This window comes from Mytilus trossulus, chromosome 10 (assembly GCF_036588685.1).
Source record: "Mytilus trossulus isolate FHL-02 chromosome 10, PNRI_Mtr1.1.1.hap1, whole genome shotgun sequence".
NCBI lineage: Eukaryota > Metazoa > Mollusca > Bivalvia > Mytilida > Mytilidae > Mytilus > Mytilus trossulus.
This window is the reverse complement of record NC_086382.1, coordinates 30,457,961-30,484,439: the sequence shown is the minus strand read 5'-3', so window position 1 is coordinate 30,484,439 and position 26,479 is coordinate 30,457,961. Positions and strand designations below refer to the sequence as shown.

At 37.9% G+C, this 26,479-nt stretch overlaps 1 protein-coding gene across 2 annotated transcripts; it reads left to right on the top strand.

Moving 5' to 3' along the window:
* The first annotated feature begins 427 nt into the window (after positions 1 to 427).
* On the top strand, positions 428 to 10,613 carry LOC134687195 (uncharacterized). Of its 2 annotated transcripts, XM_063547293.1 has the most exons (11): positions 428 to 566; positions 1,610 to 1,777; positions 2,694 to 2,913; positions 3,765 to 3,879; positions 4,174 to 4,365; positions 4,854 to 5,001; positions 6,121 to 6,257; positions 6,414 to 6,783; positions 7,896 to 8,094; positions 8,391 to 8,760; positions 9,901 to 10,130. In XM_063547293.1, exons 1-10 carry the CDS (start codon positions 506 to 508, stop codon positions 8,728 to 8,730), a joined length of 1,950 nt encoding a protein of 649 aa, XP_063403363.1. In that variant the 5' UTR covers positions 428 to 505; the 3' UTR covers positions 8,731 to 8,760; positions 9,901 to 10,130. The 2 variants fall into 2 exon arrangements, with proteins under 2 accessions (XP_063403363.1, XP_063403364.1); XM_063547294.1 differs by lacking the exon at positions 8,391 to 8,760 and having other exon boundaries at positions 9,901 to 10,613.
* Positions 10,614 to 26,479: the final 15,866 nt, after the last annotated feature.

Here is a 26,479-nt window from a genome sequence, read left to right as displayed (position 1 = left end):
TAAATCTCGTTAAACTGTAGTTCGTGTGAAAATCTTTACAGTGTAATGAGTTTGACCAAGGTTGAGAGATGGAAGACCGATTTGAAATAGTATCAAACAAAGCCATCATACAGATTTAAATTCAAATAGCACATTAACATTATTGTTAAGGACACGCCTGGTGGTCGTCTATATTTGATATTTAAATTTGTATTGAAAGATCACGAGTGAAACATGTACATTTCATCGTACTAAATGTAACATAAATTCTATTTAATTCAAAATGGAAAATTTTAAATATATTATTAAACGTAAAATATTAATGTATTGAAATCTTATTAATATAAACAATGATTTAAAATTTTAATCGAAATGTGCATTTTTATCCATAACTTTCATCGTGTACATGAGTGATATCACGTGGGACAGACCTATATAATATTAGACTAAGAGCGGGTATGGCTGTATTTCAAAGTCACTGTCCGGAGCAGACGGACCTTTTGAAGTGGGACCGATTCAAAATCAGATGTTCCTTGTCAACACTTTCTTCTTACTGTTGGTTTTGGGGATTCAGATAAAGTTGAAGGGTAAGTAAATGTTTTTATAAACTAATTGATTTATTAAGTTAAATGAAAATATATTTTTTTAATGTTTGACGTTTTTTGATTTTTTAAAAATTTTACTATTTTGCTTAGCGCTTTTGGATTGTTTGTTGAATTCTCTTAAAAAAATTATTAACATCACAACTTCTTCATCTTTTAGAAAAATATTTTACCTGCAGGATCATCTACTAGAAGTTTTCTATTGTCGGATTATTTTGGGTATCTTTTGTCCTTTATCTAGCACGTGGTCATTTTTTAGCTGGACAGTTTGCTTCTCCTTTTTTATTTGTTTGTACCTTTACTATTTAATCATTTTGTTTAATTTGATTTTTTTTTTTTTTTATTGTGTAAATTCTGATATTGATTACATAATAAGTGAAATGTCGTATTGTAAATTGGAGCTGAGATAACAATAAATATTATGAAACTCTCGTACTTTGACCATTTGACATTAGAAATATACACAGAAAATTAAAAACAAAACACCTGTAAAGCTTAACACATTTTTTAAATCATGGATGTATGTCTTTGTAACCTTTTTCATAAGGGTGACAGATAAAAAAAAATAAGTTAGCTTGCAATCTCTTTTAAAAAATCTGTAGTAACCATTCCCTTCGAATTTGAAAGTATTTATCCCAATAATACTATAATAATTGGTTATTATCAAATAATAGAAGGAAATAAAAACTAATCCATCTAAGTCAACGATTTTGGGAACAAAATTTCCATTGTTCTTGAAACCATTAATGTCAGAAGAAATAAACTGTACGTTATTAAAAATATAGAAAGATGAGACAACTATCCACCAAAGTTCAAATGAAGTTAATATAAGCAATTACAGGCCACTACATTGTATATGGCCTTCCAACAATGAGTAAAATCCTTACCGTATAGTCGTATATAAAAGGCACCCAGCATGACAATTATGAAACAATTCAAATCCTTTAATGACCATTTATTTTATATGAAGGTATATATGCCCGACCAAACAATTCAAACCCTTCAATGACCATTTATTTTAAATGTAGGTATATATGCCCGACCATCGTCGGACTTCCGTAGAAGTTGTCCGTCAACCGGCATTCCACAAGGCTCTCAGAGGGGTGTCAATGTAAGACACGACAAAAAGCCAGTATTTAAGATAGATGTTGGAGGAATACAGAAACATGGATACGAATCAGGACAACAATATGAAAGTAAGTTGTTTTTGAACTTGCAACCATTTGTTGTACAATTTCTAAGTAATCAAATTCGGTCGTGCCAGGTTTTTTTTAAATTTTTTTAAAGTGTTTAGATTTTAGACAAATTAAAGCATTTTTTGATAAACTAATTTATAACACCCAAATAAATCTTGCTGAAAAAAAATACCAGGCAAACGAAAATTTATAATATCTTTTTTTATTTATTTATCCAAAAATGCTGTTGCATATCAAAAGATGCATCATATCCTCATAGAACTACGATTAAAGTTACGAAATAAATTTTTGCTATATTACAATAAAGTCATCACTTTGATAATGAGCAAATAAATAGATGCATAGATATAAATATTTAATTCTAGACATTGATATTTAATTCAAATAGATATACGGGAACATCTTCTTTTACCTGCTTAGTACTTCTTTCGTGAATGATAGTTGTGCACCCAGTGACAAATATTTCATACATTTTTACAACAGAAACACATGTAAATAACTAATCAATCAACCTTTTAGAGGCCTATAATATTTGGCATTTCAATTGGATAAATCCGTATCGAGATATTTTGGTATAATGTCATTGTTCTTACATTTTATGAGGGTCTGGATGTTGTTAAACAAAAGAGAGAATAATGGGATTAAGGTAAAGGAGAGTTAAATATGGGCTACACAAGAATAATGGGTAGGAGGGGGGATGCGGTATTAAATAGGAAAATCGAGAATAAATGTAAAAAAAAAAAATAGAAAATGGACTATAATTAATAAATAAAGATAACAGAAATAAAGACTCCCACCAAGTCTGGACCCTTTTTCGGGAGTTCTAGTGTAATATAACATTTCAAGATATCAGTTTTTTAAAGGCTTCCCTTTTTGTAGATTTGTAATATCATCATATATTTATTTGTTTGTTTAGTCAATGTTTTGGCACAAGACCCTAATACACAGTTTGGAGATGTTCTGCTCTGGTTGCAAACAGAATCGGATAGATGCAAAGTTGGAAAACTCGATGCCACCAAGGGGTTATATCTTCAGCCAGAAAACTGTCTACACATGGTTTTCAAAGACACGAAACCAGCGGCATATAAATTTACTTTCAAGTGGACGGCACCTGCTTGTGGCTGCATACTTGTCAGGTATTCTATTTGAGGTTCATCATGGGGATGTTCAAGAAATCACATTTTTTTGGCCAATATGATCACATAGTAATTCACTTGAAGTTTTAAACAGGATAATCAAATAATCAAAATACAGTTACAGAATATCAAATACGTAGTAATCATGACACATTAGGTCTGTTAATCACTAGTCTGTTTCCCGGCCGTTATTGAAATTCTTGACAATACTTGTATATTCCGAAGGCATACTGAATGTTTTACGGAGGGGACCAATCTAGGTAATCACATAATCAATATAAATACAGCCAGGTATTCACATATATCTAACATCCCATGAGGAGGCTCTACTTTATGTTTTCATTATCATAATGATTAATATCAATATTTATCAAAGTAATGTTCATCAATTATTCTGAGGTTAAATAAAAAAATTAATATATATTTATTTTGATTTACCAACGAAATTTTTACATTAAAAGTTTGGTTAAATTGTTTTTTCGTACTTCATTTTTGTACTTTTTATAAATCAATGTACAACGTTTCGATAATTACAATTCTTATTTTCATTAAAAATCGCATTTCAATGGAAAAGGCGGGTGTATAGCATTTGGCCCTCTACGGACCCCTCAAAGAATTGTTGCAAGGGTTTTGAACGTGCAAAGAGTGTTCCTAAATAATCTATAGGATGTTTCAAACGGAGGCCACATTTTGGCGAGTGTTTAAATTACTGCAGATTGAAAAAAGACCTGAGTGACATTATGTCTATTCCACAGCTATCCTTTGGGTGTTCCTATTCTTGAAGTTTTCAATCCGTTCTTAAATGATATTTCAATTACTTACATGTACGTATATTAGACTGTTTATTTTAGAGCTCGTGTGGAATCTGCTGACAAAAGCGTTTATTTTATGGAAGATGAAGATGTCGTTACTGGTTACCTGACTAAACGAATCTGCCCCCAAGAAGGCTCGGTGACATTAAAACAGGTAGGCAATATATTGATTGACTTTTTCATGGCGGCCATGTTTATTATCTCATTGGCACTCATACCACATCTTCTTATATTTACGTAAAGGTCTGTTGATATCCAAAGCATTCAAGCTTTGATCTGATATTTTGAATATTTCTAAAATAATTCTAGCAATTTCGATACAATAAATGAGTAACAAACAATTTGAACGTTCATATTTTCTGTTAAAGGAAAATGTAAGAATTCATCTGATTTGGATTTCGGGTTAGATACATGCAGCTTTTAACTTTCATATATCTTTTCTTTAAAGATGTCGAAACAAGAGAAATACAAGCTTCTCTGTGAAGTAACGGACGGTGCTTCAGCGGATGATGTTGCCAGACGGACTTATGTCCAAACAAGACGAAAGGTGGACTTTAGTAAAATGCCATGGATTGAACAAGAAGCTTGGATATTGGCCTTTGACCAAAGAATCTTTGAAGTACAGCAGTGTTGTAAAATGGTGAGAAAAAGAGCCTCCTTTTTGGAGTTTTTGATTACGTAATTACTTGGCCGTTTTTAGTGATTTTTCCAGTTATTACCAGACCAAATATTTCATGATTTATCGATATTCCAGAACTGTGTTTTCTATAACTTCAGTACCTTATTATTTTTTTTTAATGATTATGCATTTATATTGATTATGTGATTAGTGATCACCCCACGAAGGGCCTCATTATATTTCAATTTGAGTTGTTTAGTAGTTAACTTGTACAATAAGTAAACGCTGTGTTGCTTATATATATATAAGACGGACCATGAAGGAACGCCATAGAGCGTAAATGGGGTTTTCAGAATCGATAAAAAAGGGGGCTGAAAGATTTCAGAAATATTGAGGGAAAAAAAGAAAATTAGAGGCTACTTGGAAATTATCCGAAACTAATATAAAATAACCAAAAACCATAATGGATATAATACATTTTTATACAGTGATATTTGTTTTTATCTAAGATTCCCTCTGAGCAAGAGAACTGCTTGTCTGATGTCAGACGCCACAGGTTAGACAAATTTTGCGCTTATGGAGAGTCCATTGTACCTTTTACAGATAAAAGAAGAGATTTTATGATCAAGAGGCAGGATGAATGCTGCTGGAGGCTAGGTAGGTATCAAATAAACATCGATGAAATAAATAACATCGATGAAATTATTAACATCGATGAAACGTAATCTAACATTGATGAAATCATATCTAAGTCGTATCTAATATCGATTATATGCATTAGCGAAATAAAATCAAACATCGATAAAATCTTGTCTTACATCGATGAAATTGTATCCAACATCGATGAAATTATATCTAACATCGATGAAATAATCCTTCATCGATGAAATCAATCGAGTTGAAGCCTATGTCACTTTTACGTGTTATATCATCCCAAATAACGTTCAAATATGCGATTGGTAGCTTTAAAGAATTGTGAACGAGTTCTTTTCTGTATACTTTATAACGTCCAGTGGCAAATACTCGTGCATATTTAGAGGCAGAATACGTTGATTATTTATCAAACAATCATGCAGACCCAGATAAAAATTGGCAAATATTTCATGCATGTTCAGGATGAACTAGTTTTTGATAACAAACTTCAAAAAATCGCACAAATGAACGTAATATGATTGGATTCATCAGACTAAGTGCTAAAGTCAATCAAAACTTACATTGTATCTGTTCTACTTGGTGTTTTTTTGGTTTTTATTTTATTTATTATTTTTCAAAGCACGAAATTTCACGTGCTGTTTTCATTTGTTTATTATTGTCTGGAAATCTGTTTTCAAATATCAAAGGATCAAATATGTAATCCTTTGAAAACGCATAAAAGAAATGCGGACTTTGGGTTAATAAATATTCATAATAATTCGAATGCAGTTATAAACCAAATTTGACATTTGACATTTCTATATGTCATCCCGTAATAGTTATACCTAAAATATAACAGAACGACATTTTGCTAATTTTTTGGTCGTCATTGTCAGGAGTGCAATTAAAAGGCAGGTGTTTCTTTTGTTTTGTTCTGATATAGCAATGTATTTGTGTTTTGTATTTATCTATTTATCAACTTGTATTTTTTTAAATCCATTATTAGTGAACTTGTAACTAATTAAAAATAACAAAAACTTCATTGCTAAAGCAAAACAAATTGAAAAAGCTAACACCGACCTGTAGACAAATATGAGATGTTATTATGAGATATGTTCCCTTCAATTATCAGTGAAATTTCAGGCGAAGGGAGGTACCAATGTTTTTCAAGTGGCCCTATGGTGGACGGAACAGGTCGCCATGTTGACGCCATAGAAAATATGGATGAATCGGAACCTATTAATGATTTGGAGGATTTCCAAACAGAAATTGGTTACAAGGTAGATGGTATAACATTTATTGTTGTAACTCTTTATATCATTGTGAATATAATTAAGCTTGAAACTGTATGATTGTTTTATTTTAAATAATCAATTTATTTTTTCAGGTAAAATTTATCAAACGACATATTTTGATAGAATTATGTTTTATTTCAGATTGTACAATCGAAAAATGATATGAATGATGACCTTCAAAACAACCCAATGATCTTGACAATGAACGAACCAAAGAATGATGACAGCATTCAGTCAGTTGGCAAGATTGCCGATAATATAGAAATTCCCCATGATGAAAGTTTTGGGAAAAATAAAACAGACAATTACAATGAATTGGAAGACGATGAAAGTGACGAAAATGAAAACGTCGATGGAAGCGAAAACTTATCCAAGGAAGAAAAACAAACGAACAACAAGCATAAAACTGATTTAGATGAAACAGCAGTTAAACTTGTTACAAGTCCATCTATACAAAAGAAGGACGACATCACTACTTTGGCATCAACTTTTTCAACGGAAACCTCTGAAGGTATGTTCTACATCAAACAAAGGATTTTAATGTGTATTTTCCGCCTTATGATCATTATTTTCCGGTCTGTAGTTTTACGTCTTGGTTTTAGTTTATGGTTGCATCAACTTAAAACTAAGTACACATATATATTGAGTATGCAGTGATACATTGTATGTTCAATTATTATGGTAAATGAACACAACGTGATAGTTCAAGTCTTTGCGTAAGCTGGGTATTTTATTGTCATATGAACAGGACATGGTTGACCGTTATGGAAACCCGTTTCATAGATAACAACGGACATATTCCTGACGTCGTGACTTCCCTTTTCATGAATGTTACCTACCGAATGAGACTACTTACCGTGTTTGTAATAAAATGAGCAACACGAAGTGTACCACATGTGGAGCAGGATCTGCGTACCCTTCCGGAGCACATGAGATCACCCACAGTTTTTGGTGGGTTTCGTGTTGCTTAGTCTTTATTTTTTCTATGTTGTGTCTTATGTGCTAGTAGTTTGACTATCCGTCTGGTATCTTTCGCCCCTATTTTATGGGTATTATTAAGTGAACTGTTAAATGTACATGCCAAATTATGGTCTTGAACACGATTTTATAAGTGTGACTTACAGCTTGAGACCCCATAAATAGTTTCAAGTTTCAAAAGATTTTATTGACATATTTCATTCTTGACACTTTTTGTCTGCATCCCAAGTCAAGCATTGGGATCCGCATTATATTTAATATTATGTTGAAAAATATGAAATGGTACATGTATGAATAACGGATTTTCGGGTATATGTAAACTTTTAAAAACCAAAACATATTGTATAAAACGTGAACCAGATACGAAAGGGACAGTAAAATTCATAGGTCGAAAACAATCTGACAATGACATGACAAAAAACATGAAACGAAACACAACATAGAAAACCTGAGACTGAGATACACGAAACCCACCAAAAACAAGGGTGATTTCAGTGGACATCGAATAAAACTACGTGTTGCTCATATAAAAGGCAAACCGAGAGATAAGTCTAACGTGGTAAATAAAACTCAATAAAATGCATATCCAACATATTATGGTGAAATGCATTTCGTTTATGAAATGTCGAATTATATATATTTTAGTGTTGAAGAGAAAATTTCAAAGAACTAAGACTAAACTTGAGTGTTGTGATCTGGGAAAGAAGTATGGTATTGGATACATCCATGGTGATTTTTGGGACAGGTGTGAGAACGAGGCTCACGTTACAGCAAAACAATACAAAGCCGGAAAGAGACGATGTAAAAACTTCTTTATGCGCTGCTGCATTGAACATTCAAAAAGGTAAAATCCCATCGGAAATACCTTTGTTTTTTAAACTCACAAGATATAAAATGCACAAAGAAATTCGGATTGCCATGATAACCACTAATGCATGAATAGTCTTAAAAAATAGTTTAATATTCTCAAAAAGAAAATTATATTATCATATAGTATTTGTTTTGTACTAATTTCCAATAATAAGTTTGAATTCGAATGGACTAAAACGAGATGATAGTTTGTTTGTGTGATAACTGTGTTGAAATTTACTAATTTAAAAAAAAATTAATAATAATAAGATATTATTCTGTACTTTTCAGAATTTTAACTAAAATTCGTTCATCTACCAGACCAATTGTTCCAATCATACTTAATCATCTGGCAATACTAAGATATTTTCTCAAAGTGATTATTCCATCGATCGGAAATTCCAAATACACTTATGGACGAAAGGCCAATGAAGTCGCTCAACTCATTGAAAATCTAATTAAGAAACTTGGTAACTCAGATTCGAAATTAGAAATGAAATTACACTCACCTACGAATGGCATAGTTTATAGTAAAGAGATAAAAAGAAACAAACTTCCAACTACGAAAATCAAAAATGGGATATCGGTTATAGATTTTACATCGAAAATAAACAATATGGCTTCGGAGTAGCATGATCATGGCATGCAACGTGACTAAATGGTAATATTATCATTGATTTTCATCATCATATATAGTTCTGTGCATGCTTTATTCGTTTTGCTTATGGTATATTTTTTGAAAATGTGCATGACCGCGACGGATGGTGGCTTCTAAAAAGTCCTGAAACATAAAAGTTAACTGTAGAGTTTATAATTATTTATTTTTTTAATCTTAAATAATAACGAAATTCTTTCTTATAATATCTCATTCTAAACTAACAAATTATCTTGTCAACTGTGATATCTTTTTTTATAAAGCGCATGGAATACTAAATCCTAAGCGGAGCAGTGCTTCTGATATAGGGGTCGCTGCTTTTCTTGCATTCACTTTTTTCCAGGGGAATTACAAATTAGTTCTATCCTTTTTTAATCTGTAGTGAGCGATTTCACTGCCATGTTTTTGCAACTAAATGAGTGAACTGTTTTAAAATTTGTATGGTAGCAAGTGTTGTTATGCAGTACATTTATTAAATTGACCTGTTTATTCTTGTTCAGTATTTTAATCATCTTGAAAAGTGAAACTAACCAACATCAAATCACGTGATTTTTGACAATTCATTTTGCTTCTGTCCTCATTTTAAATAACACCTAATCATACGCTGCATTGACCTTAACATTAATTGTTGTATCTTCGAAACTAACCTCAAAACAAAATAAAATTCTTCAAGTTAGTATTTGGGTCAAAGTTTTAACAAAACATGTTTTTACCCTCCTTTCATCGATGCAGCTTCCAAGCAAAGAACGAAGCTCATAAACTCGGCTATAAAACACAGGACTTCGGGAATGTCCGGAGAGCCGACAACCTTTCTTCGGAAGTTGGCATCGATGAAAGTCTTGATTTTAAAACTGAATAGAATTTTATATGTATGTCATTCGAATTGCTTTAGTTTATATATGTAGTGTATGTATTAGAATCTGCTATGTTTTGGACATTTAGATCAATTAAGTTTTTTTCCTTAACATTAAAATTTTCTTAAGACAAATTTACAAATAATTTCTTGTATTTGTTTTGTTTTGATGATTTTTAAATTTAATATTTTTAACATTACATCAAATTGAAGTATGGACTCATACAATTTTAATGTACCAGTATTTGTGTTACGATGCTGCCCTCTAACAATTATTTTTCATTAAAAAACAGGACACTTGTAGACGTTGACGATGACTCAGATGACAATGAAGACGATACGAAAAGCGATGAATTAGATGAAAGCAAACAAATTGCGAACAAAACTGAAAACTATGAGAAGGCAATAACAAATGACAATGATGAGGAAGTACCGGGCGACGATGAAAGTGACGAGGACAGTGATGATATCGATGATAATTTACGTAAACGACGAAAGAACAAAAGCAATCGTAAAAGGAGGAGACGAAATAAAAATAAGAAATCAAGGAATGAAAAATCAAGAAAACGAATCTGACATTTTAACTTTCTTAAAAGTGACATTATATTGGGTACATTAATTTATTCTTCATTTGAACCATGGTGTACATTTAATTCATTATTTATTTAGCAAATGCAAAATATTTGTATTTGCTCACCTAGAATCAGCGATGAGTTAGGGCTATTCTATAAAACTTTGAACTAAATTTCCTAATTTGAAATAGAGGCATATGTGTTCAATGAGATTCACTCAAGACATTGAGATTAAAAGAAAGAATGGGAGAGAAAAAAAGGCACAAGAACAGAGGGAGAGAGAGAATGGGTGATTTTGAGATTGCACGAATCAATGAGAAAGAACGTGTTTGCGAGTGAGAAATAGGGAGAGAGCAACAGTGTTGAACACTTTTTTGTTTTGTTGATTTTATATTTGCATGAAATGCACTTTACAAGTAAAATTATTCACAATATATGTTCACTCTTCTATCTTACATATAATGACGTTATTTGAAACACTCATTGAGGTTTGGCTAGCCACAAAACCAGGTTGAACCCACCTTTGTTTTCTTAAATTGTCCTGTACCATTAGTCAGGAATATGGCAGCTGTTTTCTAATAGTTTTAAAATAACGTATGTTGCATTGTCGTTTGTTTTTTGTTTAACTTCAGTGTTCTTTTATTTTTTTTTCTTCCTCTTATAAGTGACGTGTTTCCTGGGTTTCAGTTTGTATAACCGGATATGTTTTCTCTCAATCGATTTATGACTATTGAACAGCGGTATACTACTGTCATCTTTATCGTGTTAACTCTTGATTCCTATAATTTATAGATAATGATTTCAGTATATAAGTGTTTACCCTTCTACATCCGTAGTAAAGGAATGTTAAAGTGTATTTCCTTAGTTCTTTTACTAATCAATAAAATTTGATTAAAAGATTGACAGTATTATCCACTCTCTAACGAATTTGTTGATCGACATTATGGATTAACTATGTCGCAGTTGACTACGTATATATTCCAATTGTCACAGTAGTACCGTTCACCTTTTCCTCAATTGTGACATCAACGGATGAGATATGTCTCCAAATTTTGAGCAATATTGCAAATGCCACGTGTCGGTTGATCGAAATTATGCAATAACTATGTCACAGTTGACTACGGATATATTCCAATTGTCACAGTAATAGCGTCCACTTTTTCCTCAATTGTGACATAAACGGATGATACATGTCACCAAATTTTGAGTAATATTGCAAATGCCACGTGTCAACTGATTATCCTTCCGAAGCACCCAATTTTTCCCATGGTATTTACAGTTTTCCTTGGACTTTTGAGATTTGGCTTTGGAATTTCTCTCTTCGTTTAGTGATATAATATAAATGTTCGCTCTAGTGATTTGATTTTACCAAATTGTATTGTATACAATTGAACAACAAAAAAGATAAAATGTAAACGAATGTAGGTGTGATTTTCTTAATTTAGCTATGGGTCGATACCGCTGCTTCTTAAAGGGTTGCATTAGCCAAATAGTAAGTGCTTCGAACCGATATTATTTATTGATAATTTATCATCCTTAAAATTCTCCGTTGATAAATTTAAAAATCAATAAGAATCTTACCAATTCTAATCTCCTTAGTCAAAGTTAACTGAAGATGGAACTGTGTTTTCTTTTTTTTGGTCACTTTCAGTAAGTTATTTCCTCAAGTGTTCTACTATTTAAAAGTTTTCGTTTTTTTTTTTTAGGTGTTTGAGCTTTCCAAATGTTAAGCAAGATTTTCTATCACCTCCGAAGCACCTGCGTTCACCCAAATATTGTTTTTGTCGTATTTATTTTGTCCAGTCTTTAAAGTTTACTTTTCTGTATTTTGAAGACTGTCTTTTCTGTCTTGTAGAATGTCTTTTCGATGTTTTTGTTTTTTTCCATCGCGTCGTCAGTTTGTCTTCGAATTAAAAAAAATAATAAAGAGGGACGAAAGATACCAGAGGGACAGTCAAACTTAAAGTCTTACACAAACTGACAGCGCCATGGCTAAAAAATAAAAGACAAACGGACATATAATAGTACAAAAGACACAACATTGAAAACTAAAGAATAAGCGACAAGAACCCCACCATAAACTGGGGATGATCACAAGTGTCCCGGAAGGGTAAGCAGATACTGCTTAATAAAATAAGTAATAATAAATAATAATAATTGTTGAAGGGCGTACGGTGATCTATAGTTGTTAAACTTTTGTCATTTTGGTCTCTTGTGGAGAGTTGTCTCATTGGCAATCATACCACATCTTCTTTTTTATATCTTATTTACAATCCACTTATCGTTCAGATATTTGGATACACAGACTAAAACAATATGCACTTATGTAATTCATCCTATGTTAATACATAATAATTTCAAATGTTTTTTTTTACATTATAGCGACCATAGATAAAACAAAACTAAGATACAGCACAATATGCATTCTATTCGTCATATCATGGGTCATTCAATACCTGTGTTATATATACACAACTTATTTACAACTGTAACAATAAAAACAAATATCGTCATTTCCATGACTTTTTACATTCTAGTACATGCATCAAGTTCGTGAAATTGTCCTACCTTAATTGCATCATATTTCTCTAAAAGTACAATATCATGATAAAAACACGAAAATACAATTCCAATCCGATACTAGTCAAAACCATCAACACTGTGTTGCCTTTTGGTCGGTAAGCGTTATATGCTTTCCTTAAATATATGATACCTTATATTAAGGAAAGATTAAATACTTAAATCGTGCAAAAACAATATTTAAGAAACTGATCTTCTTCCGTAACTTCTGGAAATAAGCAATATTTGTAACTTAAAACTAATCTTTAAAGACAATGCAATAAGTCTTTTCTTCTGTGTTGTTTGGTTGCCATCTTATTGAGAAATATTCCATCGCTCTTTTATTTCAAAAAGGTTTTCTAGAACCACCGATTATTTTTCTTTTTGTTCAAGAACTGATAATAAACAAGATATTCTGATTCAATTCAATGGCCGTAAATTATCGTAATCTGTTTTTCTTGTATGTTTTTCTGTAGGTCGACTTGATGATATCTGACGCTTTCTCTGCCATCATTACAATAGGTGCATATAAATCTCCAGAAACATGAGAAGGCATAACTGACGAATCTACCACTCTTAGCTTATCTATACCTTTAACCCTGAAATAGAAAAAAGTTTAAGATTAAAATCGATTTCAATTAAAATCGATTAAAAAAAATGGTAGTAAAAAAACTAATCATGGATACCAAGTTTCAAATTTTGTACGCAAGACAAAATCGAGAAAAACTAATGTAAAATGAATATTCACCAACCCTACTTTGTACTTTAACTCGCCGGCTAGCCCAAAACACAAATTAAAATTAAAGGATAACATTTACTTAACATTAATTAAAACACTTGTGTCAGCATCTGGAACTAAATTGCTTCGAATACAAATGTCAACGAACACAGGACGACGCATATAAAACGAAAATATTTGAATGATTTGTATTCGCCCCGATACCCATATGACATTTGCTACACACTGCTTTTGGAAATAAGTTATATTTGGGTTAAATACACTACAATTTATTATAAATGGATTTACATTTTTAATGTCAATGCTATTAATTAATACATTGTTGCCTAAAAATATCTATATATCCAATGTTAAATTTGAAGATTTTACAGATGCAATTGTTATAAATTTAAACCTTTTCTTAACTTTTCCATGGAGATAAGAATGTGATAAAAGCGATCAAAATGAATATCTCAGATAAATTCACTAGACTCAAGCTGGCAGCCACTTTTATCGGCCAATCAAGATAGCAGCCACTTTTTTCCAGCAGCCAATTTTGGGGATATGTCTAAAAACCAAAAAACTGAATGAGACTCAAACGTTCCAAAAATCGCTAAATATTAGTTAAATGCTATCTAACACCGGAAATCGACAATTTCACGGCTTGTACTGGTTCTAAAAGCATTTCAGTCCGTTTAAAATATGTATGTGAAGCTAGCAGTCCGTTCATTATTTGTTATTCGATAATTGATATTCAATGTCCAATCGGCCGCTAGCAGTCGGTTAAATATTCAAATTTAGTTGAAAATCATTAAAAAGCATGAGGGAAGGCTTCGCCGGAAATCGTTTTATGACCCCTTCAAGCTGTCGTAAATTTTCGTTGTCCTCGAATATAAACCATTATATAAGTTGCATATTTGTCTTTATTTTATATAGATTTTTATCAATAAATCAACACCAAAGATGTAATTTAATACATTATATAACAAACAAAAACAAAAACCATCACTCAAGGAACATTTAAAAATAAAAATAATAAATATGTATGGAAAGCCAAAAATACAAAAACAGAAATGTATAGTGAAAACCTACCGAGGACTGCTTAAATAAGGTTAAACCCGGGCGATTTTGAACCTCTGTGGTGGCTAGACGGGCCCGGATCCCAGAAAAATATTAAAGTGGGGAATAGCCTGGGTCAATACCTTTGAAATGAGCTAGGTCCAGTTCGGAACTTTGCCGTAGGTATATGCCGAAAAGTACCGAATGTGTGTCTGGTATGGAAAATACGTAAATGGGCGACTTTGAACCTCTATGGTGGGTAGACGGGCCCGGATCCCAGAAAAATATTTAAGTGGGGAATAGCCTGGGTCAAGACCTTTAAAATGAGCTAGGTCTGGTTCGGAACTTTGCCGTAGGGATATTCCGAAATGTACCGAGTGTGGGATTAATAATGAAAATTTGCCATAAGGGCAACTTTGAACCTCTGTGGTGGCTAGACGGGCCCGGATCCCAGAAAAATATTAAAGTGGGGAATAGCCTGGGTCAATAAATTTGAAATGAGCTAGGTCCAGTTCGGAACTTTGCCGTAGGTATATGCCGAAAAGTACCGAATGTGTGTCTGGTATAGAAAATACGTAAATGGGCGACTTTGAACCTCTGTGGTGGCTAGACGGGCCCGGATCCCAGAAAAATATTAAAGTGGGGAATAGCCTGGGTCAATACCTTTGAAATGAGCTAGGTCCAGTTCGGAACTTTGCCGTAGGTATATGCCGAAAAGTACCGAATGTGTGTCTGGTATGGAAAATACGTAAATGGGCGACTTTGAACCTCTATGGTGGGTAGACGGGCCCGGATCCCAGAAAAATATTTAAGTGGGGAATAGCCTGGGTCAAGACCTTTAAAATGAGCTAGGTCTGGTTCGGAACTTTGCCGTAGGGATATTCCGAAATGTACCGAGTGTGGGATTAATAATGAAAATTTGCCATAAGGGCAACTTTGAACCTCTGTGGTGGCTAGACGGGCCCGGATCCCAGAAAAATATTAAAGTGGGGAATAGCCTGGGTCAATAAATTTGAAATGAGCTAGGTCCAGTTCGGAACTTTGCCGTAGGTATATGCCGAAAAGTACCGAATGTGTGTCTGGTATAGAAAATACGTAAATGGGCGACTTTGAACCTCTGTGGTGGCTAGACGGGCCCGGATCCCAGAAAAATATTAAAGTGGGGAATAGCCTGGGTCAATACCTTTGAAATGAGCTAGGTCCAGTTCGGAACTTTGCCGTAGGTATATGCCGAAAAGTACCGAATGTGTGTCTGGTATGGAAAATACGTAAATGGGCGACTTTGAACCTCTATGGTGGGTAGACGGGCCCGGATCCCAGAAAAATATTTAAGTGGGGAATAGCCTGGGTCAAGACCTTTAAAATGAGCTAGGTCTGGTTCGGAACTTTGCCGTAGGGATATTCCGAAATGTACCGAGTGTGGGATTAATAATGAAAATTTGCCATAAGGGCAACTTTGAACCTCTGTGGTGGCTAGACGGGCCCGGATCCCAGAAAAATATTAAAGTGGGGAATAGCCTGGGTCAATAAATTTGAAATGAGCTAGGTCCAGTTCGGAACTTTGCCGTAGGTATATGCCGAAAAGTACCGAATGTGTGTCTGGTATAGAAAATACGTAAATGGGCGACTTTGAACCTCTGTGGTGGCTAGACGGGCCCGGATCCCAGAAAAATATTAAAGTGGGGAATAGCCTGGGTCAATACCTTTGAAATGAGCTAGGTCCAGTTCGGAACTTTGCCGTAGGTATATGCCGAAAAGTACCGAATGTGTGTCTGGTATGGAAAATACGTAAATGGGCGACTTTGAACCTCTATGGTGGGTAGACGGGCCCGGATCCCAGAAAAATATTTAAGTGGGGAATAGCCTGGGTCAAGACCTTTAAAATGAGCTAGGTCTGGTTCGGAACTTTGCCGTAGGGATATTCCGAAATGTACCGAGTGTGGGATTAATAATGAAAATTTGCCATAAGGGCAACTTTGAACCTCTGTGGTGGCTAGACGGGCCCGGATCCCAGAAAAATATTAAAGTGGGGAATAGCCTGGGTCAATAAATTTGAAATGAGCTAGGTCCAGTTCGGAACTTTGCCGTAGGTATATGCCGAAAAGTACCGAATGTGTGTCTGGTATAGAAAATACGTAAATGGGCGACTTTGAACCTCTGTGGTGGCTAGACGGGCCCGGATCCCAGAAAAATATTAAAGTGGGGAATAGCCTGGGTCAATACCTTTGAAATGAGCTAGGTCCAGTTCGGAACTTTGCCGTAGGTATATGCCGAAAAGTACCGAATGTGTGTCTGGTATGGAAAATACGTAAATGGGCGACTTTGAACCTCTATGGTGGGTAGACGGGCCCGGATCCCAGAAAAATATTTAAGTGGGGAATAGCCTGGGTCAAGACCTTTAAAATGAGCTAGGTCTGGTTCGGAACTTTGCCGTAGGGATATTCCGAAATGTACCGAGTGTGGGATTAATAATGAAAATTTGCCATAAGGGCAACTTTGAACCTCTGTGGTGGCTAGACGGGCCCGGATCCCAGAAAAATATTAAAGTGGGGAATAGCCTGGGTCAATAAATTTGAAATGAGCTAGGTCCAGTTCGGAACTTTGCCGTAGGTATATGCCGAAAAGTACCGAATGTGTGTCTGGTATAGAAAATACGTAAATGGGCGACTTTGAACCTCTGTGGTGGCTAGACGGGCCCGGATCCCAGAAAAATATTAAAGTGGGGAATAGCCTGGGTCAATACCTTTGAAATGAGCTAGGTCCAGTTCGGAACTTTGCCGTAGGTATATGCCGAAAAGTACCGAATGTGTGTCTGGTATGGAAAATACGTAAATGGGCGACTTTGAACCTCTATGGTGGGTAGACGGGCCCGGATCCCAGAAAAATATTTAAGTGGGGAATAGCCTGGGTCAAGACCTTTAAAATGAGCTAGGTCTGGTTCGGAACTTTGCCGTAGGGATATTCCGAAATGTACCGAGTGTGGGATTAATAATGAAAATTTGCCATAAGGGCAACTTTGAACCTCTGTGGTGGCTAGACGGGCCCGGATCCCAGAAAAATATTAAAGTGGGGAATAGCCTGGGTCAATAAATTTGAAATGAGCTAGGTCCAGTTCGGAACTTTGCCGTAGGTATATGCCGAAAAGTACCGAATGTGTGTCTGGTATAGAAAATACGTAAATGGGCGACTTTGAACCTCTGTGGTGGCTAGACGGGCCCGGATCCCAGAAAAATATTAAAGTGGGGAATAGCCTGGGTCAATACCTTTGAAATGAGCTAGGTCCAGTTCGGAACTTTGCCGTAGGTATATGCCGAAAAGTACCGAATGTGTGTCTGGTATGGAAAATACGTAAATGGGCGACTTTGAACCTCTATGGTGGGTAGACGGGCCCGGATCCCAGAAAAATATTTAAGTGGGGAATAGCCTGGGTCAAGACCTTTAAAATGAGCTAGGTCTGGTTCGGAACTTTGCCGTAGGGATATTCCGAAATGTACCGAGTGTGGGATTAATAATGAAAATTTGCCATAAGGGCAACTTTGAACCTCTGTGGTGGCTAGACGGGCCCGGATCCCAGAAAAATATTAAAGTGGGGAATAGCCTGGGTCAATAAATTTGAAATGAGCTAGGTCCAGTTCGGAACTTTGCCGTAGGTATATGCCGAAAAGTACCGAATGTGTGTCTGGTATAGAAAATACGTAAATGGGCGACTTTGAACCTCTGTGGTGGCTAGACGGGCCCGGATCCCAGAAAAATATTAAAGTGGGGAATAGCCTGGGTCAATACCTTTGAAATGAGCTAGGTCCAGTTCGGAACTTTGCCGTAGGTATATGCCGAAAAGTACCGAATGTGTGTCTGGTATGGAAAATACGTAAATGGGCGACTTTGAACCTCTATGGTGGGTAGACGGGCCCGGATCCCAGAAAAATATTTAAGTGGGGAATAGCCTGGGTCAAGACCTTTAAAATGAGCTAGGTCTGGTTCGGAACTTTGCCGTAGGGATATTCCGAAATGTACCGAGTGTGGGATTAATAATGAAAATTTGCCATAAGGGCAACTTTGAACCTCTGTGGTGGCTAGACGGGCCCGGATCCCAGAAAAATATTAAAGTGGGGAATAGCCTGGGTCAATAAATTTGAAATGAGCTAGGTCCAGTTCGGAACTTTGCCGTAGGTATATGCCGAAAAGTACCGAATGTGTGTCTGGTATAGAAAATACGTAAATGGGCGACTTTGAACCTCTGTGGTGGCTAGACGGGCCCGGATCCCAGAAAAATATTAAAGTGGGGAATAGCCTGGGTCAATACCTTTGAAATGAGCTAGGTCCAGTTCGGAACTTTGCCGTAGGTATATGCCGAAAAGTACCGAATGTGTGTCTGGTATGGAAAATACGTAAATGGGCGACTTTGAACCTCTATGGTGGGTAGACGGGCCCGGATCCCAGAAAAATATTTAAGTGGGGAATAGCCTGGGTCAAGACCTTTAAAATGAGCTAGGTCTGGTTCGGAACTTTGCCGTAGGGATATTCCGAAATGTACCGAGTGTGGGATTAATAATGAAAATTTGCCATAAGGGCAACTTTGAACCTCTGTGGTGGCTAGACGGGCCCGGATCCCAGAAAAATATTAAAGTGGGGAATAGCCTGGGTCAATAAATTTGAAATGAGCTAGGTCCAGTTCGGAACTTTGCCGTAGGTATATGCCGAAAAGTACCGAATGTGTGTCTGGTATAGAAAATACGTAAATGGGCGACTTTGAACCTCTGTGGTGGCTAGACGGGCCCGGATCCCAGAAAAATATTAAAGTGGGGAATAGCCTGGGTCAATACCTTTGAAATGAGCTAGGTCCAGTTCGGAACTTTGCCGTAGGTATATGCCGAAAAGTACCGAATGTGTGTCTGGTATGGAAAATACGTAAATGGGCGACTTTGAACCTCTATGGTGGGTAGACGGGCCCGGATCCCAGAAAAATATTTAAGTGGGGAATAGCCTGGGTCAAGACCTTTAAAATGAGCTAGGTCTGGTTCGGAACTTTGCCGTAGGGATATTCCGAAATGTACCGAGTGTGGGATTAATAATGAAAATTTGCCATAAGGGCAACTTTGAACCTCTGTGGTGGCTAGACGGGCCCGGATCCCAGAAAAATATTAAAGTGGGGAATAGCCTGGGTCAATAAATTTGAAATGAGCTAGGTCCAGTTCGGAACTTTGCCGTAGGTATATGCCGAAAAGTACCGAATGTGTGTCTGGTATAGAAAATACGTAAATGGGCGACTTTGAACCTCTGTGGTGGCTAGACGGGCCCGGATCCCAGAAAAATATTAAAGTGGGGAATAGCCTGGGTCAATACCTTTGAAATGAGCTAGGTCCAGTTCGGAACTTTGCCGTAGGTATATGCCGAAAAGTACCGAATGTGTGTCTGGTATGGAAAATACGTAAATGGGCGACTTTGAACCTCTATGGTGGGTAGACGGGCCCGGATCCCAGAAAAATATTTAAGTGGGGAATAGCCTGGGTCAAGACCTTTAAAATGAGCTAGGTCTGGTTCGGAACTTTGCCGTAGGGATATTCCGAAATGTACCGAGTGTGGGATTAATAATGAAAATTTGCCATAAGGGCAACTTTGAACCTCTGTGGTGGCTAGACGGGCCCGGATCCCAGAAAAATATTAAAGTGGGGAATAGCCTGGGTCAATAAATTTGAAATGAGCTAGGTCCAGTTCGGAACTTTGCCGTAGGTATATGCCGAAAAGTACCGAATGTGTGTCTGGTATAGAAAATACGTAAATGGGCGACTTTGAACCTCTGTGGTGGCTAGACGGGCCCGGATCCCAGAAAAATATTAAAGTGGGGAATAGCCTGGGTCAATACCTTTGAAATGAGCTAGGTCCAGTTCGGAACTTTGCCGTAGGTATATGCCGAAAAGTACCGAATGTGTGTCTGGTATGGAAAATACGTAAATGGGCGACTTTGAACCTCTATGGTGGGTAGACGGGCCCGGATCCCAGAAAAATATTTAAGTGGGGAATAGCCTGGGTCAAGACCTTTAAAATGAGCTAGGTCTGGTTCGGAACTTTGCCGTAGGGATATTCCGAAATGTACCGAGTGTGGGATTAATAATGAAAATTTGCCATAAGGGCAACTTTGAACCTCTGTGGTGGCTAGACGGGCCCGGATCCCAGAAAAATATTAAAGTGGGGAATAGCCTGGGTCAATAAATTTGAAATGAGCTAGGTCCAGTTCGGAACTTTGCCGTAGGTATATGCCGAAAAGTACCGAATGTGTGTCTGGTATAGAAAATACGTAAATGGGCGACTTTGAACCTCTGTGGTGGCTAGACGGGCCCGGATCCCAGAAAAATATTAAAGTGGGGAATAGCCTGGGTCAATACCTTTGAAATGAGCTAGGTCCAGTTCGGAACTTTGCCGTAGGTATATGCCGAAAAGTACCGAATGTGTGTCTGGTATGGAAAATACGTAAATGGGCGACTTTGAACCTCTATGGTGGGTAGACGGGCCCGGATCCCAGAAAAATATTTAAGTGGGGAATAGCCTGGGTCAAGACCTTTAAAATGAGCTAGGTCTGGTTCGGAACTTTGCCGTAGGGATATTCCGAAATGTACCGAGTGTGGGATTAATAATGAAAATTTGCCATAAGGGCAACTTTGAACCTCTGTGGTGGCTAGACGGGCCCGGATCCCAGAAAAATATTAAAGTGGGGAATAGCCTGGGTCAATAAATTTGAAATGAGCTAGGTCCAGTTCGGAACTTTGCCGTAGGTATATGCCGAAAAGTACCGAATGTGTGTCTGGTATAGAAAATACGTAAATGGGCGACTTTGAACCTCTGTGGTGGCTAGACGGGCCCGGATCCCAGAAAAATATTAAAGTGGGGAATAGCCTGGGTCAATACCTTTGAAATGAGCTAGGTCCAGTTCGGAACTTTGCCGTAGGTATATGCCGAAAAGTACCGAATGTGTGTCTGGTATGGAAAATACGTAAATGGGCGACTTTGAACCTCTATGGTGGGTAGACGGGCCCGGATCCCAGAAAAATATTTAAGTGGGGAATAGCCTGGGTCAAGACCTTTAAAATGAGCTAGGTCTGGTTCGGAACTTTGCCGTAGGGATATTCCGAAATGTACCGAGTGTGGGATTAATAATGAAAATTTGCCATAAGGGCAACTTTGAACCTCTGTGGTGGCTAGACGGGCCCGGATCCCAGAAAAATATTAAAGTGGGGAATAGCCTGGGTCAATAAATTTGAAATGAGCTAGGTCCAGTTCGGAACTTTGCCGTAGGTATATGCCGAAAAGTACCGAATGTGTGTCTGGTATAGAAAATACGTAAATGGGCGACTTTGAACCTCTGTGGTGGCTAGACGGGCCCGGATCCCAGAAAAATATTAAAGTGGGGAATAGCCTGGGTCAATACCTTTGAAATGAGCTAGGTCCAGTTCGGAACTTTGCCGTAGGTATATGCCGAAAAGTACCGAATGTGTGTCTGGTATGGAAAATACGTAAATGGGCGACTTTGAACCTCTATGGTGGGTAGACGGGCCCGGATCCCAGAAAAATATTTAAGTGGGGAATAGCCTGGGTCAAGACCTTTAAAATGAGCTAGGTCTGGTTCGGAACTTTGCCGTAGGGATATTCCGAAATGTACCGAGTGTGGGATTAATAATGAAAATTTGCCATAAGGGCAACTTTGAACCTCTGTGGTGGCTAGACGGGCCCGGATCCCAGAAAAATATTAAAGTGGGGAATAGCCTGGGTCAATAAATTTGAAATGAGCTAGGTCCAGTTCGGAACTTTGCCGTAGGTATATGCCGAAAAGTACCGAATGTGTGTCTGGTATAGAAAATACGTAAATGGGCGACTTTGAACCTCTGTGGTGGCTAGACGGGCCCGGATCCCAGAAAAATATTAAAGTGGGGAATAGCCTGGGTCAATACCTTTGAAATGAGCTAGGTCCAGTTCGGAACTTTGCCGTAGGTATATGCCGAAAAGTACCGAATGTGTGTCTGGTATGGAAAATACGTAAATGGGCGACTTTGAACCTCTATGGTGGGTAGACGGGCCCGGATCCCAGAAAAATATTTAAGTGGGGAATAGCCTGGGTCAAGACCTTTAAAATGAGCTAGGTCCGGTTCGGAACTTTGCCGTAGGGATATTCCGAAATGTACCGAGTGTGGGATTAATAATGAAAATTTGCCATAAGGGCAACTTTGAACCTCTGTGGTGGCTAGACGGGCCCGGATCCCAGAAAAATATTAAAGTGGGGAATAGCCTGGGTCAATAAATTTGAAATGAGCTAGGTCCAGTTCGGAACTTTGCCGTAGGTATATGCCGAAAAGTACCGAATGTGTGTCTGGTATAGAAAATACGTAAATGGGCGACTTTGAACCTCTGTGGTGGCTAGACGGGCCCGGATCCCAGAAAAATATTAAAGTGGGGAATAGCCTGGGTCAATACCTTTGAAATGAGCTAGGTCCAGTTCGGAACTTTGCCGTAGGTATATGCCGAAAAGTACCGAATGTGTGTCTGGTATGGAAAATACGTAAATGGGCGACTTTGAACCTCTATGGTGGGTAGACGGGCCCGGATCCCAGAAAAATATTTAAGTGGGGAATAGCCTGGGTCAAGACCTTTAAAATGAGCTAGGTCTGGTTCGGAACTTTGCCGTAGGGATATTCCGAAATGTACCGAGTGTGGGATTAATAATGAAAATTTGCCATAAGGGCAACTTTGAACCTCTGTGGTGGCTAGACGGGCCCGGATCCCAGAAAAATATTAAAGTGGGGAATAGCCTGGGTCAATAAATTTGAAATGAGCTAGGTCCAGTTCGGAACTTTGCCGTAGGTATATGCCGAAAAGTACCGAATGTGTGTCTGGTATAGAAAATACGTAAATGGGCGACTTTGAACCTCTGTGGTGGCTAGACGGGCCCGGATCCCAGAAAAATATTAAAGTGGGGAATAGCCTGGGTCAATACCTTTGAAATGAGCTAGGTCCAGTTCGGAACTTTGCCGTAGGTATATGCCGAAAAGTACCGAATGTGTGTCTGGTATGGAAAATACGTAAATGGGCGACTTTGAACCTCTATGGTGGGTAGACGGGCCCGGATCCCAGAAAAATATTTAAGTGGGGAATAGCCTGGGTCAAGACCTTTAAAATGAGCTAGGTCTGGTTCGGAACTTTGCCGTAGGGATATTCCGAAATGTACCGAGTGTGGGATTAATAATGAAAATTTGCCATAAGGGCAACTTTGAACCTCTGTGGTGGCTAGACGGGCCCGGATCCCAGAAAAATATTAAAGTGGGGAATAGCCTGGGTCAATAAATTTGAAATGAGCTAGGTCCAGTTCGGAACTTTGCCGTAGGTATATGCCGAAAAGTACCGAATGTGTGTCTGGTATAGAAAATACGTAAATGGGCGACTTTGAACCTCTGTGGTGGCTAGACGGGCCCGGATCCCAGAAAAATATTAAAGTGGGGAATAGCCTGGGTCAATACCTTTGAAATGAGCTAGGTCCAGTTCGGAACTTTGCCGTAGGTATATGCCGAAAAGTACCGAATGTGTGTCTGGTATGGAAAATACGTAAATGGGCGACTTTGAACCTCTATGGTGGGTAGACGGGCCCGGATCCCAGAAAAATATTTAAGTGGGGAATAGCCTGGGTCAAGACCTTTAAAATGAGCTAGGTCTGGTTCGGAACTTTGCCGTAGGGATATTCCGAAATGTACCGAGTGTGGGATTAATAATGAAAATTTGCCATAAGGGCAACTTTGAACCTCTGTGGTGGCTAGACGGGCCCGGATCCCAGAAAAATATTAAAGTGGGGAATAGCCTGGGTCAATAAATTTGAAATGAGCTAGGTCCAGTTCGGAACTTTGCCGTAGGTATATGCCGAAAAGTACCGAATGTGTGTCTGGTATAGAAAATACGTAAATGGGCGACTTTGAACCTCTGTGGTGGCTAGACGGGCCCGGATCCCAGAAAAATATTAAAGTGGGGAATAGCCTGGGTCAATACCTTTGAAATGAGCTAGGTCCAGTTCGGAACTTTGCCGTAGGTATATGCCGAAAAGTACCGAATGTGTGTCTGGTATGGAAAATACGTAAATGGGCGACTTTGAACCTCTATGGTGGGTAGACGGGCCCGGATCCCAGAAAAATATTTAAGTGGGGAATAGCCTGGGTCAAGACCTTTAAAATGAGCTAGGTCTGGTTCGGAACTTTGCCGTAGGGATATTCCGAAATGTACCGAGTGTGGGATTAATAATGAAAATTTGCCATAAGGGCAACTTTGAACCTCTGTGGTGGCTAGACGGGCCCGGATCCCAGAAAAATATTAAAGTGGGGAATAGCCTGGGTCAATAAATTTGAAATGAGCTAGGTCCAGTTCGGAACTTTGCCGTAGGTATATGCCGAAAAGTACCGAATGTGTGTCTGGTATAGAAAATACGTAAATGGGCGACTTTGAACCTCTGTGGTGGCTAGACGGGCCCGGATCCCAGAAAAATATTAAAGTGGGGAATAGCCTGGGTCAATACCTTTGAAATGAGCTAGGTCCAGTTCGGAACTTTGCCGTAGGTATATGCCGAAAAGTACCGAATGTGTGTCTGGTATGGAAAATACGTAAATGGGCGACTTTGAACCTCTATGGTGGGTAGACGGGCCCGGATCCCAGAAAAATATTTAAGTGGGGAATAGCCTGGGTCAAGACCTTTAAAATGAGCTAGGTCTGGTTCGGAACTTTGCCGTAGGGATATTCCGAAATGTACCGAGTGTGGGATTAATAATGAAAATTTGCCATAAGGGCAACTTTGAACCTCTGTGGTGGCTAGACGGGCCCGGATCCCAGAAAAATATTAAAGTGGGGAATAGCCTGGGTCAATAAATTTGAAATGAGCTAGGTCCAGTTCGGAACTTTGCCGTAGGTATATGCCGAAAAGTACCGAATGTGTGTCTGGTATAGAAAATACGTAAATGGGCGACTTTGAACCTCTGTGGTGGCTAGACGGGCCCGGATCCCAGAAAAATATTAAAGTGGGGAATAGCCTGGGTCAATACCTTTGAAATGAGCTAGGTCCAGTTCGGAACTTTGCCGTAGGTATATGCCGAAAAGTACCGAATGTGTGTCTGGTATGGAAAATACGTAAATGGGCGACTTTGAACCTCTATGGTGGGTAGACGGGCCCGGATCCCAGAAAAATATTTAAGTGGGGAATAGCCTGGGTCAAGACCTTTAAAATGAGCTAGGTCTGGTTCGGAACTTTGCCGTAGGGATATTCCGAAATGTACCGAGTGTGGGATTAATAATGAAAATTTGCCATAAGGGCAACTTTGAACCTCTGTGGTGGCTAGACGGGCCCGGATCCCAGAAAAATATTAAAGTGGGGAATAGCCTGGGTCAATAAATTTGAAATGAGCTAGGTCCAGTTCGGAACTTTGCCGTAGGTATATGCCGAAAAGTACCGAATGTGTGTCTGGTATAGAAAATACGTAAATGGGCGACTTTGAACCTCTGTGGTGGCTAGACGGGCCCGGATCCCAGAAAAATATTAAAGTGGGGAATAGCCTGGGTCAATACCTTTGAAATGAGCTAGGTCCAGTTCGGAACTTTGCCGTAGGTATATGCCGAAAAGTACCGAATGTGTGTCTGGTATGGAAAATACGTAAATGGGCGACTTTGAACCTCTATGGTGGGTAGACGGGCCCGGATCCCAGAAAAATATTTAAGTGGGGAATAGCCTGGGTCAAGACCTTTAAAATGAGCTAGGTCTGGTTCGGAACTTTGCCGTAGGGATATTCCGAAATGTACCGAGTGTGGGATTAATAATGAAAATTTGCCATAAGGGCAACTTTGAACCTCTGTGGTGGCTAGACGGGCCCGGATCCCAGAAAAATATTAAAGTGGGGAATAGCCTGGGTCAATAAATTTGAAATGAGCTAGGTCCAGTTCGGAACTTTG

Excerpts from the sequence above, each read along its gene's own strand:
- LOC134687195 (XM_063547293.1), top strand. The coding sequence starts at position 506 with ATGTTCCTTGTCAACACTTTCTTCTTACTGTTGGTTTTGGGGATTCAG. Across the intron at positions 1,778-2,693 it reads ATCAGGACAACAATATGAAA|TCAATGTTTTGGCACAAGAC; the intron begins GTAAGTTGTTTT and ends TTGTTTGTTTAG. Across the intron at positions 8,095-8,390 it reads TGCATTGAACATTCAAAAAG|AATTTTAACTAAAATTCGTT; the intron begins GTAAAATCCCAT and ends TGTACTTTTCAG.